We start from the raw sequence: 18088 nt of genomic DNA on the forward strand, positions 1-18088 counted from the left end.
ACCACACCAGTTGCCTGTTTTGCTCTTCCCTGCTAGCATAGGGAATGATTCCTGAGTTTATTCCAAAATGGGGATCATAGCTTTGTTTTGCTCAAACATACCACAATGTTAAGAACAAACGTTGGCTACAGAACTGCGCTTTGGAAGTAACGCTAAGCCAAGGATGGTGGCGCTAGCATGGAGGAGCAAAGCTGACTAGATAAAATCACTTGCATCTAGCAGAACCTTGACTCCGCTGTTACAGCGGATGAATCTCAAGTGGTGTCTAGAGCACTGTCTGATCCTGTTGTGTTGGATGAGTTTCAGTTAGTAAGGCTCAAAGGTGAGGATAAAATGCTTGGACCACTAGCGTTCTGGACCCTTGCCCCTCTTTGCTGATAAAAACTAGCAGAGAGGGGACAGGTGGCTGGGCCAGTAATTACCAGCCAGCTGCCACCATCCCCTTCTTAGGCAAACTTCTTGAGGTGGTAGTCACGGAACAGATCTAGGTGCTCTTTGAGGAAACTGGTTTTCTAGATCTATATAAATTAGGGTTTTGGCACAAAAACTGCTTTGATTGCCCTGTATGATGATCTCTACCAGGAGAGAGACTGGATTAGAGCCAGTAAACTGAAGCTCAGTTCAGAGAGGCCTGAGGTACTGTTAGTGGGTGGTTCGCTGGATCAGATGGGATACTGCCTGCTCTTGAAGGAGCAGGTACGCAGCCTTGGGTTCCTTCTGGATCCCACAGCTGTCATTTGAGGCTCAGGTGGCCTCGTTGGCATAGTGTGTCTTCCATTAGCTTTGGCTGGTGGCCCAGCTGTGCTCCTATCTGGACATGGATAGCCTAACTTGTCTATGCTCTGATAAACTCTAGGTTAGATTACTGCAATATGTTATACATGGGGCTTCTGTTATACAGGTTGCTCACCAGGGCAATACAGTTTCAGCACTTAACACCAATCCTAGCCAAACTGCACTGGCTGCGAATTAATTTTGGGGCCCAATTCAAAATGCTGGTTTTGACTTAAAATCCTTAAGTGGCTCAGGACTACAATACTTCCTGGATCACCTCTCCTCATATGAAGCCACTCAGACCTCACACTCATCATGAGAATGTGTATTTTCTGCTGTGGCTCCCCAGGGAGGGAATGCTCCCCCCAGGGAGACTTGCCTGGTGCCATTGTAACATATCTTTAGGCTCCAGGAAAATACATTTCTCTTTTCCCAGGCCTTTGGCTAATTAAATAATATGTGGCTTTTTAAATAGGGGGCGGAATACTGTTTTGTCACTATGGTATATATTTTTGTCTTTTTATATTGTACATCATCCTGTGATCGTTGGATGAACTGGCAGTTTAGATAATCATCATCATCATCATCATCTGCATTCACGGTAAACCAGTTATGGTAGTTTACCTTGGCATGCAAACAAGGTCAATGGGAAATCAGAGAATACTGAGTAAAAAAGTCAGGAGTTCTTTGTTTTACACAGAAACAAAACACTGAATAAGCTTTGGCTTTCATTCCTTTGAACTCACTGAGAAATCACTGCACCAGGGCTGTATTAAATTCAAGTAAAAACAACAACATTACAAACATTTTCTCAGATAGCTGTCAGATTTAGAAGCCCTGTGCTATTTCACTCTGTATTGTGTTTCTCACACCTCCAGAAATGTGTGACAACAAAGACTTCATTCACTAGATAAAACACTGTCACAATATGATTTTCAAAATAAAAAACGGGGACATTCCTAGTGTTTTATAGATTCTAGCAATACTCTGCCTTTCAATAAATATAGAACGGACATTTACAAAAGTGTAACAGAATGCCTGAGAACCTATGTGAAAGATTGAAAATCAGTACAATCTCATGCCTATATAACCTGAGAATACTCAGTGATCCATTTGCTGTATACAATGCTTTGATAATATCATATGGGCAGATATCAGTTTCAATAGGAGGCAATGTTTTGAACATGAATGTCATTTGTTCAACTAAAAACAGGAAGTGACTGCGGTGACAAGTGACTGGTTGGGTTGCAGTATGATTACATATTTTTTACTTACAGCGCAAGTGCAATCTCTTTTCTATAGTAGAACTAAAGCAGTTTTATGCAAAAGTATTCTAGTATTTAATGTGTGTGGGGCCACCCCTGAAAACTGACTTAAAGCTTCAGCTCATACAGACACCCATGACTGAATGAAGAAGAACACATAGAAGAAAAATTATGTATACTGGTTCATCGACACTGGCTTCTAAACCCAATTTACGTTAAAGGCCATAAATTTCCTAGTCCCTGTCACAAAAAGCATTGGGTCTACCATTCCATTTTCCCTGATTGGGCAGCACATAGTTCCTGCTAAACCATTAGATCCACACAGGGCCATCCCAAAACATTTTGGCACCTGATACAATCCACAAAATGGTCCCCCTACTTCTGCCTTGGGAGAAGGGGTGATCTACATCAGGAACAGACCGCAGGGAATCAAAGCAACTTTACCAATGGTTTAAGTAGGAGTCAAAGGCAGTCACTGGGAGGATGGGGTGGCTACCCTGAATCAAAGTGGGCAGGTGCAGGAGATCCCAGGGGGCAGAGCCTTCCCCCCCATTTCCTTTCTAGTGGTGGGAGGCGAGCAGTCCCTTTGTCCCTGTCTCGGGTGACTAAGATCTCCCTCCTGACTGGGAACTGGTGGCAGCAGCTAGCAGGTAGTTAAAAGAAGCAACTGGCCTACTCTGCAAGGTATTTGTGCAAGGAAAAGGTGTAAGAGGTTTTCCTGAGCCTCCTCTTCTGCCACAGTCCCTACATATATTCAAAAAAGGCTCTTTCTCATGGTTTTATACCTTTTCTCATATTGTATACCTTGGTTGTCCAGTCTGCAGGGACCAGGGTAAAATTGTCTCTCATTCAGCTCTCCCTCTTTATAATTCTTTGCCTAGAAACTTATATATAAGTAACTGGTTAAGGAACAGGAAGCCAAGAAAGGGAATAAATGATCAGTTCTTCCAATGGAGGGTTGTAAGAAGTGGTGTCCCCCAAGGATCTGTATTGAAACCAGTACTTTTTAAACTTGTTCATAAAAGATCTGGAGTTAAGGCTTAATAGAGAGGAATTGTTGTTTTTAACCAAAAAACAAAGTAAGGGGGGAATATGGGAAAAGCATATAAAAGAATGCATTGTGTGTTGAATGTGGATAGACAGTAATTCATCTCCATCTTTTATAATACTGTGGTCATCTAGTCAAGCTTTCAGAGATTTAAGACAGATAAAAGGAACTAGTTCTTCACATGGTTAAACTACAGAATTTCGATCAGAATGTGTGACCATCAACATAGCCATCTTTGAAATGGGGATTGGACAAATTCATGAAAGATCAGGCTATCAATGTTATCATAGGGGTACCAGCTGATGGGGATTATGAGTAAGAAAAGTTCTACTGTGCCATGATTTTGACATGGATTATGGTAGGTATGGATTCTCTCTCACAAATGTGTATAGCTGTAAGCCACCAGGGTTTGAGGACCTTCTCCTAGATGGACTACTCCCCCAGGATAATGAGCCCATCTCCCTCTCATCTCTTTCTGTCTACAGCACATGCAGAAACCACCTTCTTGACCATTGCACCAAACATTGGTCTCATCTACTCAATGTACAGGAGCCTGTCTTTGCATGCAGGGGAAGTCCCTAACTTACAGAAGGTTTGAGACCCATTGGCTACCCTTAGCTGGTTTAGCCAGCCAGTTGAAGCTATTTCCCGGGTATGGCTGCTGGCTGTCACATGCTGACAGCTTCTAGGAGCCACGGGTGAGAGCTGAGAGCAGGGTGGGGACCAACAGTGGACAATTTGAGGAAAGAATTTGGGATCACCAGATTTTCACATTTGGCCTTGTATATATACTAGTCATTAATGCATAAGGTTTGTGGTACTAGCGGTGTTGCACTCTGTATGCAAACTTTGCAAACTAGCGGAGGGCCAGTGGAAATTAGATCCTGCTTGTTGAACAGGACACAACCCAACCTACTTATGATGTTTAGCTTCTACACATGGGTTACAGCATAATCTGAATCAGTCTATTGCTTGTTCCACTAGAAATCATATTTCCATAAGCATTTCATTTGTTCAAAGTATAGATGGTGTTTTTGTATTTGTGCATGCATTCCCCTATATTTAATTTTAAGTAGAAGTGAGAAACTTTCCCAAAGTGTTCAGGAATACTTTGTCACTTGAATCTGTTTTGATGTTTTTTCTTCCAGGAAATTGTGCAGCAACTACAGTTTCCATGCATGCACTCTCTCTCTCTCAACATACTCTAGGAAGACCCAACTGGTCTCTGGAGACATGCCGGTATCTACAGATCTGCAGCAGCTTAATATTTATCTGAATACATCTTTCAGTAAGCTTCTTCCAAGTATTTACATATTCATGGAGATAAATTTAGTCTGGATCTAGACACATCAAAGAAGTATTTCAGGAAAAAGCATTGTTAAACTTTGTATGAGAAATCATGTTGGCAAAAATGGAACTCCACAGCGCCATCTAGTGTTATAATACATATACAATGCATTTAAAACACTTTTTCTTTACCAATCTAGCAGAATCAAGCTGAATCCTTAGTAGTGTGAAGCAGCCCTAGGAGAATTTTAATTATGGTGCAGCTTCTGAAACTGTGCATGTTATAATTTGATGGTGCTTTAGACACTGATCATAATTCACTATGAGAAACTTTAGTAGGAATCTTTGAGAGTGTCCGGCAGCACTTAATGAAATGAACATAGTCAATGCAGCAGTTTAGTGTTGATTATCAAGCTCATTCAAACATGTAAAGACTATATTTTACGAGATAGAAGGGTGAAGATAATATGGTTCTTGTGGTGCAGGATACATTGTAGAATAACCTAATTTCAATGTCATAATAATAAGAAATGGTCTACCTGCTAGCTAGTAAGTGCACTTTTCTAATAGCAGCTAAGTTAGCAATTGGTTTGTCTTCTAGAACAACCAGAAAAAGGAAGCTTAAACCACAACAAAACACATGTTATTAAGATTTGTTATATATTAGAAATGGAAATCAATCAAGAACAGCTAAGAGTCGGTCAGTCAAACCAGTCCATGACTTGTAACTTTCCTAGTCGTATGGAGATTTATTCATTTCCACATTAAGATTATGCTATTTATCTATATATTTTATTTGTATTATTATTGTTAATAATAATAATAATAATAATAATAATAATAATAATAAAATAAGCAAGCTAGTATATGGAATAGGACAACTGAAAATAATTTCTCTGATTTTCCAATAAATAATAATAAATCTTTATCTTGCAAATCACTTAATTGCTTGAGTAATAATAAAAAGTCACCAGAACTTGAAAATGTGGTGGGGGGGGGGAGAGAGGAAAATCTGTGTCCTACATTAACTCTGCTACAGCTTTACTGAAACAAGCTACAACTTCCCAAACACAGCTTAACTTACATACAAGTAGGAAGTTCACAGAGCTTCTAGCAAAAACAACTAAATAGGTTTGCTTAGAAAGTTAACAAAGTTGACTTGATAAGGTAAAGACACGTCAAATTATTGAATGTCTTAAGCATATAAATTAATTTTAAACAACCACACTTGAAGAGGCTGGGTGTGCTACACAGGAATATGCTGAAAAAATCATCAGCACTTTTAACAATTACACAGAAATATTTTGATCTACCATCACGACTACTAAAATGAACTGTATCTTTAGAAATTCTTCATTTTAGAGATAGCTCAGTTGGTTAAAGTGTGGTGCTGACAATGCCATGGTTGCAGGTTCGATCTCCATAAGGGACAGCTGCATATTCATGCATTGTAGAGGGTTGGACTAGATGATCCCCAGGTACCCTTCCAACTATGATTCTATGAGATCTATGAGATATCCATATCAGAATGTGTTTCCCTTGGGAAACATAGGAAACTGTCTTATACTAACTCAGACCTTTGATCCATCTAATTCAATATTATATACACTGAGTAGCAGCAGCTTTCCAGAGTTTCACTCAACTTTCCCCATCCTACCTAGGCATAGTGGGGAATGAATCTGGAAACTCTGGTATGCAAAACATGAGCTCTACCGCTGAGCGATGCTCATTTCACTCGAGAAACATACATCTTAATCATCAAACACAAGTGTACTTTTAGCACAGCGTATGTTAATTTTATTATATATAATAAGAACACAAAATTAAATAGGTACAAACAGAATACTGAACTTAATGTGTATGCAACCTTTAATGCAAACCTGTAGGCACTGGAATTATATCATAAGTGAACTGATAAAAGCAGGAATAGCTCATGAAAGCATAACGTACAAGAGACTGAAATTGCCTCATTCCTATTTTTGGTTGAATGCCTAGATAACAGTATATATACTGTAAAAGCCAAGTGCTATGGATTAGAGTGGCCGATGAAAAGCATTATAAATGGTATCTACTAATACAACAATACCTGCAGGGTACCCATCCTCCATGGAAATGTCATTTCATATCTTATCTGTTACATGAAAATAGTTCACTGATCCTCTGGGGTATTTCTATTGAGCAAAGGAAAGGAGAGTCCATACCTCAGAAATTACTTCAGTGACTTTGTATTGTAATTTTATTCACTATAGCACTCCCGCTAAGCTTTGAAAGCATCTACCTTCTAAGAGTAAACTGGGGTAATATATTTTGCACATATGGTCACATGAACAAGAAAAAATGATCTAAATATGTTTCACCCATCTATGACTATATATTGAAAAACAGTGCATAACCAACAATGCCTTCCAGCTCACAAACATCACTCAGATAAAACTGGTTAGCAAACAAACCCCACTGCCTAAACGAATGCTATACTTTTTTGTTATGGTGCAGAATTAGGAAAATAGTAGCCATACAGAATGTGAAATAACTTTTATTCTAATGCACAGGTGGTTAAATATTAATATAAACCTATACATAAAGAAGAATTCACACCATTCATTGGCTTTTGCCTTTTTACCCATCTAACAGTCTGAATTTAGACTGCATTTGCCACTTATTGCATTAGCTTTATATAGGCAGTAACAAAAAAAATCTAACTGTATGGAGGTGGAAAGATGCCCAGAATATTCCAGGTTAATTTATGAATGGCTTCTTCAAGTTAATTTCATAAGAAATGTGCATGTCACAGCTGATGGTGGGCTTCTTATCTCAACAAATAAAAGCAACCTTTTTGCAATTTCATGTGGGTGGACTAGCAGGTACTGATGCACAAGTTCTCTAACAAATGCCGGTTTCAGTTTTCAATAGTATTGAATGCTGCAAAGCTTTGATCAGCCCCCATTCATACATGCATGTCAAGAATTTGCCAAGCATTTCCTTAAGCAGAAATTACAGTCCCATTATGGTTCCTGTGATGAAGTTCTGGTTGATAGATAGGGTCTTAAAGCATTGCCGAAATGTCACCCGGACCAAATGCCTGGCTATATGGCAACTGCATGCAGCACAGAGATCAGAAACGTCTCACAAAAAATGTTGCTGTCAAACATGCAGACAAAAGCAGAGTTAACAGTATACTGGGCACATAACATCACTGACAAGTTTGACAAGCGATGACTTTTGGTTGGAACACAGTGAACAGCAGTGGCAGCTACTCATTGTCAACTGATCCACCAAGAGAGAACACAAGAAGCAGCTGATAGCAAAAGCTGGTGCTAAAAATGATGGTTTGTGCAATTGATGCAACTTTACAAGGTGCTTCCTTAGTCAACATTCACTTTCCTGAATCAGATGTTTTGGTACTATTACTTCAATGAGACCCATACTATGACCACCAACATCCTGCATTGGTGGCACCAGTGAGAGGAAAAGGCAAGGTCCTCTTCATCCTATTTATGATGAGTAAAGTGTTACATACAGGGTACACACACAACCTGGTTTTCATATCTTTTGTCAGCTATGATACCCCTGGTTATCTTGTTGGAAGGTTTTCCAGAAAGTCTGTTTAAGGCTTTTGTTGACTTTGGACTTGATGCAACATCCATCAGATGCCATTTACATGATGTTACGAGTGGATATATATATATATATATATATATATATATATATATATATATGGGGTGTTTCAATAATCTTCTTCAGCTACTCTGTCCACACTACCATTTTGAGAATGGAAACCAAAAGAACATCTGGATCCCATGTGAAAAGTAAATAAAATGATATTTCTATTAACACATTGTGTAAATTTGTTGAAGTTGTCAGTCTCCTAAAATCTAATTTTGTTCAACTGGTTCATAAATACCAAGAACGGTCTGGTGAAGAGCTCCTGGGTTCAATTATTTTCATCTTCAGTCTTTAAGGAATTTTTTTTTTAAAAAAAGTTCCACCACTATCTAAATTCAATAAATATATGTTACTAACTTTTTCATGACATGTGGGGTCAAGCACTGAAATATACATCTATGTATCTATCCCTTTTATGCCGGTCTTCCACAACTCTACATTCCAGGTAGTCCTCAAACACGTGTTGTGAATTGTCAAATGGTGTTTGGTGGGTGCCTTGTAATTTAGTGGTGTGTTTACTTCTACAGCTTTTCCAATCAATTCTACCCTATTGGAAAGACTAGGTGGCTAGGGTTAAACTGCTTCCCCCACCCAGAAAAAAGTTTACATTGTTAGTTAGTTACTAACGTCTGTAGATGCTTAGCCCAGAACTTATTCTGCCAATTTCATGTGGAAAGGACTTATATGACAAAAAATACATGCTGATTTTCAAGATAGACACAATATACTTTTGGCTTCAGAGTTGATTATCAGCTTCAACACAGTACAGCAGTGCAAGAGACAAGCTTCCCTGTGTGCACAGCCTATGGAATGAGTATACCAACACTCTCAAACAATTTCCTGCACCGTGAGACTGCTACAATCAGAGGTGGATTTAGGGCAGCGCGACTTGTTCCCCTGAACAGGGTGCTGAGCTGAGAACATGTCTGTCTTGCTCCTTCCCAAAGCCTAGTCAGTACTTGCCTGGCTTTGGAAAGGAGATGAGAAGGGCTCTAGGACTCTGCCAGAGCCCTTGCACTTCCTTCCCAAAGCCCTGCACCTAGCTTACCCAGCACCTTGGGAAGGCAGGGCGAGGGTTGGAAGGGGTCAACACATTTTTAGTATAAAAGAAATATAGGTGGCCATCTAAAACGTTCTCAAAGAATCATCATAGTTAAAACAAGACGCAATACAAAGTTCACCTGCAGTTCACCCAAATGATCTGCCAAGAAACTACTAGCTCAAGAAACAGCATTCCAGCTTCCTCATCTCACCCTAAACCATCATGGCAGTACAGATGAACACCATGTGGTATTAAAAATGGAAACTCAGTCTGACACTGCAGCTGAGAAATAAATGCATTCAATCGAATGCAAAATTTGAAAAAAAAAATATTACTTGCTACAAGCATGTTAGCAAGCAAACAAGAACCACCCTTAAGACCATAATATATTCCTCTAGCACATACAATCTTGAACAATTACCCAACCAAAATCTCTCAGCAGCTATTCAAGATTCAAATATATAGTCTCCCATTCAAGCTTGACTATACCAATCATATTTTGCCCCTCATCACCAAGATCATAGATCATGCATTTTTAACACCTGGAAACCCAAAAAAATGCAATCTTATTTAGAAAAATGGGAGTGGAGTCCATACATATGAAGTTTCTTTACAGAACTTTTCTACGATTGCCATAATTTATGAAAACAGAGAACTGCTAGTCTTAATAAAATTGGGATTATTAAACCACAAAGGGAAGTCACAAAGCCATTTAAGGGCTTTATAAAGAAACTTTAACCGACTTAACTTCTCTTTTACATCATCCCACACCAGTGTGTGTGTGTGTGTGTGTGTGTGTGTGTGTGTATATATATATATATATATATATAATAATGATATTTTATTAAATTTCCACAGCATCCCACACCATTATACTGGAAGAAAGTTTAAGCAAATATGAGAAGAGCTTTATTACAGCAACAACATACAATGGGTTACATAATGTTACCAGCCCTCCCATGCACATTTCTATGTAGCAGCATCTGAAATGTGCCAACTGTGGGGGTGGCCATGATTGTATGGACCAGCCTTCCCCAATGTAGTCCCTCTAGATTTCTGAACTACAATTCTCCAGTGTATTCCATAGACAGGGACGGTGTGAGTGGTCATTCAAATCATCCAGAATACACCAGATTATGTGCAAATATAATATTTTATTGAAACCAGTAACCCCTGCTAACTGGCCATACCCAACTGTTACTGTTGAAAGTTATAATCCAAAACATACAAAGGACACCAGGCAGGTAAGAGTTGCTATAGACTAAGGTCTGTCCTCTGTGGCCTCCTGTAGTCAAAAGTTAAAAGTAACCCCAAGAGGAGCTGCTAGGAAGCCGCTCTGATAAAGCCTCAACTAAACATGAAAATGATTGGGACTTGGAGAAGAAGGTGGCATAGCCCCAATTCAAAATCTTTTTTCACCTACCTAAAGTCCCTTTATTCTTTCTTTTCCCATGCCTTAAATGTTGCAAATCTTTTGACCCGTATTAAATACATTCCAGTTTGGTAAGCTTGCCCTGTCCATTTCACCCATGTTTTCCTTATAAGGGATGAAGTAAAAATTGTTGGTAGATCATAAAGTTGCCAGAAAGTCTCAGTTTGCATGTATGTGGTAAAACAGATTCATATGTGGTCCTTATATGTAACCATGTACCTTGAGCTTTTCTACAATACCTGGGTTGGAAAAATATTATGTATGAAGCAGACTTCAGTGACTATTCCTTAGATACCCTAAGTAGAGTATTCTAAAGAAATGAAGTTATGAGCTCAGGCTTGTTTTTAACCCTAACTGTGACCTGGCAGTTATATTTTTTATAAATTGATTTTAATTACTTTTCAAAAGGGAGAGGGAATAATTGGCACATACCCCAAAGAGAATTTTTTTAAAAAAAATTCTTTACTTACTTACTTACTTACTTACACACACACACACACTTTACATAGTATTAACCCCTTTTATTGATATAAGGATTATTTCTTACCTTGATCAAAAGGTCTGGCTGGACTCCATGTGCGAAAATAATCATCCTGCAGCAGAAAAAAAGAAAGTGTATGTTTATTATGCAGAAAGAAGTATAAATACATGCAGAAAGAAAAAAAAAACAGAAATACAGAAGGAATATACAAACCTCGACTTCCTGCAAAGGGCACGCAGCAAAAAGGAACACAAACAAGAAAAAGTTATAATTATCATACTGGCAAACCAATTGCAGGGAATAGAAAGAACTTTGCTAATGAAGAACTAAAAGTAACTAACAACCAGTCCACAAATCTGATGAAAAACTGCTTGGGTTGACAGACCTCCATTCAGCCATAATGCTTAGCAGGGGTCAGCAAACTTTTCCAGCAGGGGGCCGGTCCACTGTCCCTCAGACCTTGTACGGGGGCAGACTATATTTTGAAGGGGAAACGAACCTTGCGGACCTTGCTGCCCGCTCACTCCCGGTGCCGCCCAGGCCAGCAGCATGGGCTCTGCACCCCGCCGAGACAGAGGACATTGCCGACGCTGCCAAAGACAAGGAGATGGTGGCATGAGTGGCGGTGGGGTGCTTTTGGGAGGGGGGGTGCTTTTGAGAGAGGGTGGGTCCGGACCCTCACAAGGTCTGAGGGACAGTGAACCGGCCCCCTCCTGAAAAATTTTGCTGACCTCTGCCTTAGATGATCAGTCTAAAACACCACTCTATCTAGCTGACCTAAAGAGTTGATCAAATCCTGGTTCAATCTAGAAACAAAGCAACTTGTTTGGGACATCAGCAGGCACTCCCAGGACTGCCACTGCAGAGACCAAGGAAAGGCAAATGTGTCATCTCTGCAATGAATGTAATTACAAAAAATCTTGCTCATGCAGCAGTGAACCGTGATTTTTAAAAAAAAATAAAAATGATACGGTCAGTTACAGCATAATTTTTTATTTTATCAACCCTGATTAGACTCTATTGTTTTACTAAAAAAGGAAGTATCTCAATAAAGGCATGATTTTTATACTTGCAAGAAGTGCCAAAGTGTCTCATGTTACACACAAGGAAGGCTACCAGTTTAGAGAGGAGTGCTTTGTACCTCACGTATAAGCTCCACTGAAAAATATGTCCACAGATGTTTGATATTTTGAGTTGTTTTAGCCGTGATTATGGATTTACACTTTTCTTGTTGTGACAAAACATGTCTGAAGCCAAAGCTACATTGTGCCAACTTTAATTTTTATAAGCATGTGTGCTGACTGTTTAGAATTAACAGCTATAATTTGTGTGAAGTGACAGTTGATAACATAGAATATGAAATAGATAGAAGTGATGCTGACATTTTTCTTCCTGTTTTCAATGATTTACTCCAAAAAGCTATTAATAAAATAAACATAGAATTATGCAATATGCAAGCAGCTGGCTATGAAGAAAGGTTTGCAGTAGTGTGTTCCCACCCCCCAACAATTTTATCTAAGAAAAGCTCTGCTTGGAAGCCTAATGTCAATATTGGCCTGATCTGCTTATTTCCAATATGTTCAAATACATGTTTTCCTTTGAGTAAGAAATATGCCGTATATCCTGTTCCATCAAGAAACTACTCACAGGCTGTCAAAAACTTGGGGGCAGCGGCTTTTTAAGTCATTATCGGCTAAAATGAGGCAAAAATAGTTTTAATACAATTCACAGATGGCACCAGATACCTGTGAAATGCCACAGAATAAGCTCTCATTCAAGTCCTTTACGTAGTAGAAGTCAAGTCATATTTCCATATATGGTGAGAATGCAAACCTGCACAATTATTTAAATCTGTTTTTAGGTAAACAGTAAGAATTTACTGTTTAAGCAGCTACTAATCTTTTCCATGTCTGCAACTAGAAAAATTTATCAACAGAATATTGGAAAACAGCCAAAAACTTAACTCTAAAGGTATGACGAGATAGACTATGGGTGCTAGGTCTTACAGGGAAACTAACAGAGCATCTTAGAGCATTAAAGAACACAAAGACCAAAGATGATTTTGAAACTATCTGATACATGTTTATTTAATAAACTCTACACTATTGTACGAACCTGCTTAATGTTTGACTGTATCATTTACATTGTATATGCATAGATTGTTTCTTGAGGAGTGGGGTTATATGGCAACTATTTGTTATATAAGTATTTTCAAAAACTGTAAAACAAAAGTTTTGGGTTTAAAATAAATAAACTACTTGTAAAGTAACCTCTATACTGAATTCTATACTTGGGGGACTGTGCCCATCAGACTGTGTCTGACAGGAGTCAGTCAACTGGACTTTCTCATATGTCACACGGATAACTGTTTCCTGCAGGTGAATTCTAAGTCAGTTGCCTATTCATTTTAAATCCTACTTTCATAATATAATGGTCATTTACTAGAGTATTGATCTGGGTTGCCGTTCTATTATGACAATGTGAAACAGCCACTATGTGGCTCTTTACATGAATTACAACATAAAAGACCTAGATCAGAACTTCTTAACTAAAGCTATCAGTTTTAACCAATACAGGGTTCATTGTCTAAGGCAACATCAGAAAATGAAGGCTTTGTTCTGTGGATTCAAAGCACCACATATTAAAGGAGACTTTCCAGAATCACCTTCCAGTAGCAGCCCTTGAAGACTTCCCCTGCAAGTAAGGGGACCATTGACCAGCATCCCATGAAATATGAAGTGGCAGCTGCCAGAAGAAGAAGAAAATCTCTTATGTGTATGTAAAAATATTTACATAAACACATTGACTTTTCTGGATCTCAACCTATACATTTAATAGAAGAGAAAATTTAGCATGCATTTCCCTGTGCTGACAGTATCTAGATACAAACATTGGATAGAAAGATTTGTTAAGTTTTTTAACCTCACCTAGTCTCCATGTTTCACATTAAAATAAAATGAGTGGAACATATTTTTTTTATATATATAAAAAAGTTAGAGCAGATCTATTGAAGAAGAGGAAGTTTGTGTTTCATTTATGCTTTCTTACTTGATGAAATAGGTAGAAAAATTTATCCATGTGCTTTGGTATAAAGTCTGGGACCATCTGATGTATTAATTATGAATCACAGCTATGTCTAAATTAAGAAATATGCAATTGTCATTTCTCTAATATTAGCAATTCTTTTGGTTTCTGTAGCATTTTATTTTACTTTTAGCCTACAGTGTTTATGCATTTCAGAAGTCTTCATTATTTCTTTGACGGCTGATATACACATGCAATATAGATAGGTCACAAGCTAAAGAAAATTATCAGAATGAGCAGTGCAATCCTAAGAGGAAGAAAGGGAGGAATGACATGATATGAGACTGTATCCCAAGCCCTGCCAGATCATGCCATCCAGGGAGGATGCTTTCTTGTTTTGTTTTGTTTGTTATGCCACCTCCAGGCTGGCACAGTCGATGGGCCAAAGGATCCACAAAGACACCACTGCCCCATCCAAAATGCTCTATTTTGGGTCTTGCCACACATGAGAAAATGGTTAGTAGCTTTCCACCTCTTAGGAAAAGAAAGCCACCTCTCTACCAGTGAAGGCCAAAAAGAAAGAAATTTTCCACAGGGAAAAATAGGGTTCAGGCAGAGTGACAAGATCCACCAATCCTGCAAAAAGCCTTGTTTCCTAGAAACAGGAAACACCTAGCTAATCGGAACACAGTGATTGGCTAAAATTTGCAAAACTGAAGCCCACAACCAATCCATTGCAAACACTTCCAAAATAGTTCCAATATAATGCTGATGCTCACAATCAATCAATTTGATGCTGGTTCAGTTTCATTCTGAATCAATTTTAGCCAACACACATTTGAGCAGGGTCTAGCTGAAGGATTAACTGGATTGTGATCCGTTAGTTTAAAGTAGGTGACCATGACAAGTTTGCTTTGGTTTAGTGCTATACTAGGGCAGGGTAGAGGTGGGATTTCATTTGTTGCAACACAGAATAACTCTTTCCTACACTTTAGGCTTCTTTTGACTTCACCTTTGTTCTCTTGATTTTTGCCCCCTTCCAGCCCCTAGTCTTGCTTTCTCCCATGGACCCTCACTCCAACCTCAGCATTGCTCCCCGTGCCAGTCCCTGGCTTTGCTCTTTCCTTCCACCACCATACATTTGACTTGCTAAAATGCAATAGCAAATTGGACAGTGCTGCCTCAGTGGTTCCGCATCTCTACAAGAAGATCACAAGAAAAATAATTTTAACACGCTTCACTTTATTTCTTATGCATTGTTGCAAATATTAATGCATTGCAAAATGTTTCACGGGGATTAACTCTGCTGTTATGAAATGTAAAATGCCATATGCTTCCACTGCACACCAACGGAACATACTTAAGTTGACTGGGCAAAGGTCACATTCTTACTTGGCACATGCCAAAATCAGTAAATTCCATTTCACTTCCCAAAAAGTTGAATTACTGGTGCTAAAGGTCACTAAGCAGTGTGACTGCTTCAAAGTTCAGAATAGTAAATTATGTGGTAGGGGGAAGGTGGTCTCCCCCCCAAAAAAAAAAAATTTGGGAAATTACCAGTGATTTCAAAACATTCCACTATGTGGAAATCTTTTTTATTCATTAAATGATAGTGATTTTTCTTATCTCATGACTATGCTCTTCATATTCATATTGTAAATATGCTTATTGCTTTTTAAGAGTACATTTATTTGTTTACAAAATCTTTAGGCCACTCTTCATTATAGTGATCAGAGGATTGCTTCCAACATGATATATAAAAACAGCAATCATACACAATCTTATTTCCATAATTATTTTTTTCTAAATGACAATCTAAATGTAAATTTTAAAGTAAGCACACACTATAAAAAGTGTATGGATAACCACAACAATTTGCACATTGGATTCACAAAAAATGAGAGAATGCTGTATTAGTTCAGTTGAATTTTAACCATCATTGATCAGAAATAACATCTCTAGAGTCTCTATGGAAAAAAGAAATGGCACGACTGAAAGCAGAGCTTAGGTGAACTAAAATTATATATGAAAGAATATATTTGTGTGGCATGTCATAAAACTTCTTCCTATGTCCCATCTGACATTCTTTCTTTCCTAGTACTGAAAGCCAAGCAGCATATCTACAAATTCCTTAAGACCTACTATTAGAGACTTGATGCCCTAGTTTGCTAGCCTTTTGATTTGCCACCAGGAGTATTTGAAATCTATTGCCAATACAACACACAGGAACTGAGCACTTGGGATCTTTTTAACAATGCATTCATATATAAAGAGCACACTGCATCCAGACAACCATCCCATCAATGATTAATAGACAATTAAAATATTTTAAATATAAAACTGTCATAATTTTGACCCATATTCCTTTCCAAAGAGGACTTGTTAAGCTGCAACTTTAGAACAAACACTTGAGCTACATTTTCAGACTCTTTTAAAAATGCATATGCTCCATTTCTGAGAAAATAAATATTTCATATCCACTGCTTCAAGGTCAGCCCATTAGTAAAGAATGTTATGTTTCATGAAGCAGGTCACTAGGGGATGAGTAATCACCTAGATAATAAACTATGTAAGACACAACTACACTGTGTCATTCTACTTTTTGCCTGGCAGCTACAATAAACTCATCATCAGAATTTGTTGATAGTATCCATTCCCTAGGAACACTAACCAACCATAAATACAGGACACACACACACAAAGAGAGACAGGAGGCGGTGGCGGGAAGAGAAATAAGGAATACCCTGAGTGGGATATGAAGTCTGGTAAATTTTGGGTAGGAATAAAATTACATGGAAGCAAACAGTTGAGAATTTCATTCCTCAGATGTCATTTGTTTCCTTTACTGGCATATTGGTAACAACATTTTGCTATGTTCCCCCAGGGAATACTTCAGTTTCCCTGGGCCCACCTGAAACATGTTTGCTCAGTTAAATCAGCCTTACAATTCAGCCTACAAAAGTTACTAGCCCACGGTTCACTCATCTGCTTTTTACCCATCAGAGGTGCTGGTTGGGAACATACAAAATAAAATGCAGTCTTGTAAGACATGTTGCAGGGATGCGGGTGGCACTATGGGTAAAATCTCAATGCCTAGGACTTGCTGATCGCATGGTCGGCGGTTCGAATCCCTGCGGCGGGGTGAGCTCCCGTCTTTCGGTCCCAGCTCCTGCCCACCTAGCAGTTCGAAAGCACGCATAAGTGCAAATAGATAAATAGGTACCGCGCTGGTGCTGGCTCGCCAGAGTAGCTTCGTCACGCTAGCCACGTGGCTCGGAAGTGTCTCCGGACAGCACTGGCCCCCGGCCTCTTAAGTGAGATGGGCGCACAACCCTAGAGTCGGAAATGACTGGCTCGTACGGGCAGGGGTACCTTTACCTTTAAGACATGTTGCATGCCAGCAACATGGCAGGCTCGTAGAGGAAGCCTCTTTCACCATCCCATCGGGTTTCTAGTACAGTGGTACCTCGGGTTACAGATGCTTCAGGTTACAGACTCTGCTAACCCAGAAATAGTACCTCAGGTTAAGAACTTTACTTCAGGATGGGAACAGAAATCATGTAGCGGGAGGCCCCATTAGCTAAAGTGGTACCTCAGGTTAAGAACAGTTTCAGGTTAAGAACGGACCTCCGGAAGGAATTAAGTTCTTAACCAGAGGTACCACTGTATAGTTTTAATTGCCTTTCTGAATGATTACAATAAGAGTACCCAGCAGACTTTAGAGATGGAGACCCACAAGAACAGGTTTGCACCTTAACAGTCAGGCATGTCTTAAACAGGTCTATAAGAGGGAAGTATTTAGCTTCTCGGCTTCCAGTTGCACCAACTTTAAACTTTGGAGTGTGTGTGCACGCACATGCATTTTAAAACCAGGCCTAATTAGAAACTCCCACTCCTCATGAAAAATGGAAACTATTACATTCATCTCTGTAATTCCACAGCAATCATTTGAGCAGCCTCAAATTCATTATAATGCATTGAGGAACAATCAGTCCTAATTATTAGAGAGCCAAAAAAAAAAAAAAACCCTTTCTTGATAGAATCCTTTTTTTTCCTCCTTTGCATTGCATTA

The 18088-nt window shown here is 38.9% G+C and overlaps 1 protein-coding gene across 2 annotated transcripts in view; it reads right to left on the reverse strand.

Moving 5' to 3' along the window:
- Positions 1 to 18088, reverse strand: part of SPOCK3 (SPARC (osteonectin), cwcv and kazal like domains proteoglycan 3) — a 115706-nt gene that overhangs the window by 62399 nt on the left and 35219 nt on the right. Inside the window, exon 3 of one of the 2 annotated variants that reach the window (XM_079991422.1) lies at positions 11059 to 11104. In XM_079991422.1, the coding sequence (XP_079847548.1) occupies positions 11059 to 11104 (46 nt within the window). Of the gene's footprint in view, positions 1 to 11058; positions 11105 to 18088 lie in introns of those variants that run through there. The other variant, XM_079991423.1, reaches the window with a different exon arrangement.

The sequence above is a fragment of the Podarcis cretensis genome, assembly GCF_951804945.1.
Source record: "Podarcis cretensis genome assembly, chromosome: 9".
NCBI classification, from domain to species: Eukaryota; Metazoa; Chordata; class Lepidosauria; order Squamata; family Lacertidae; genus Podarcis; species Podarcis cretensis.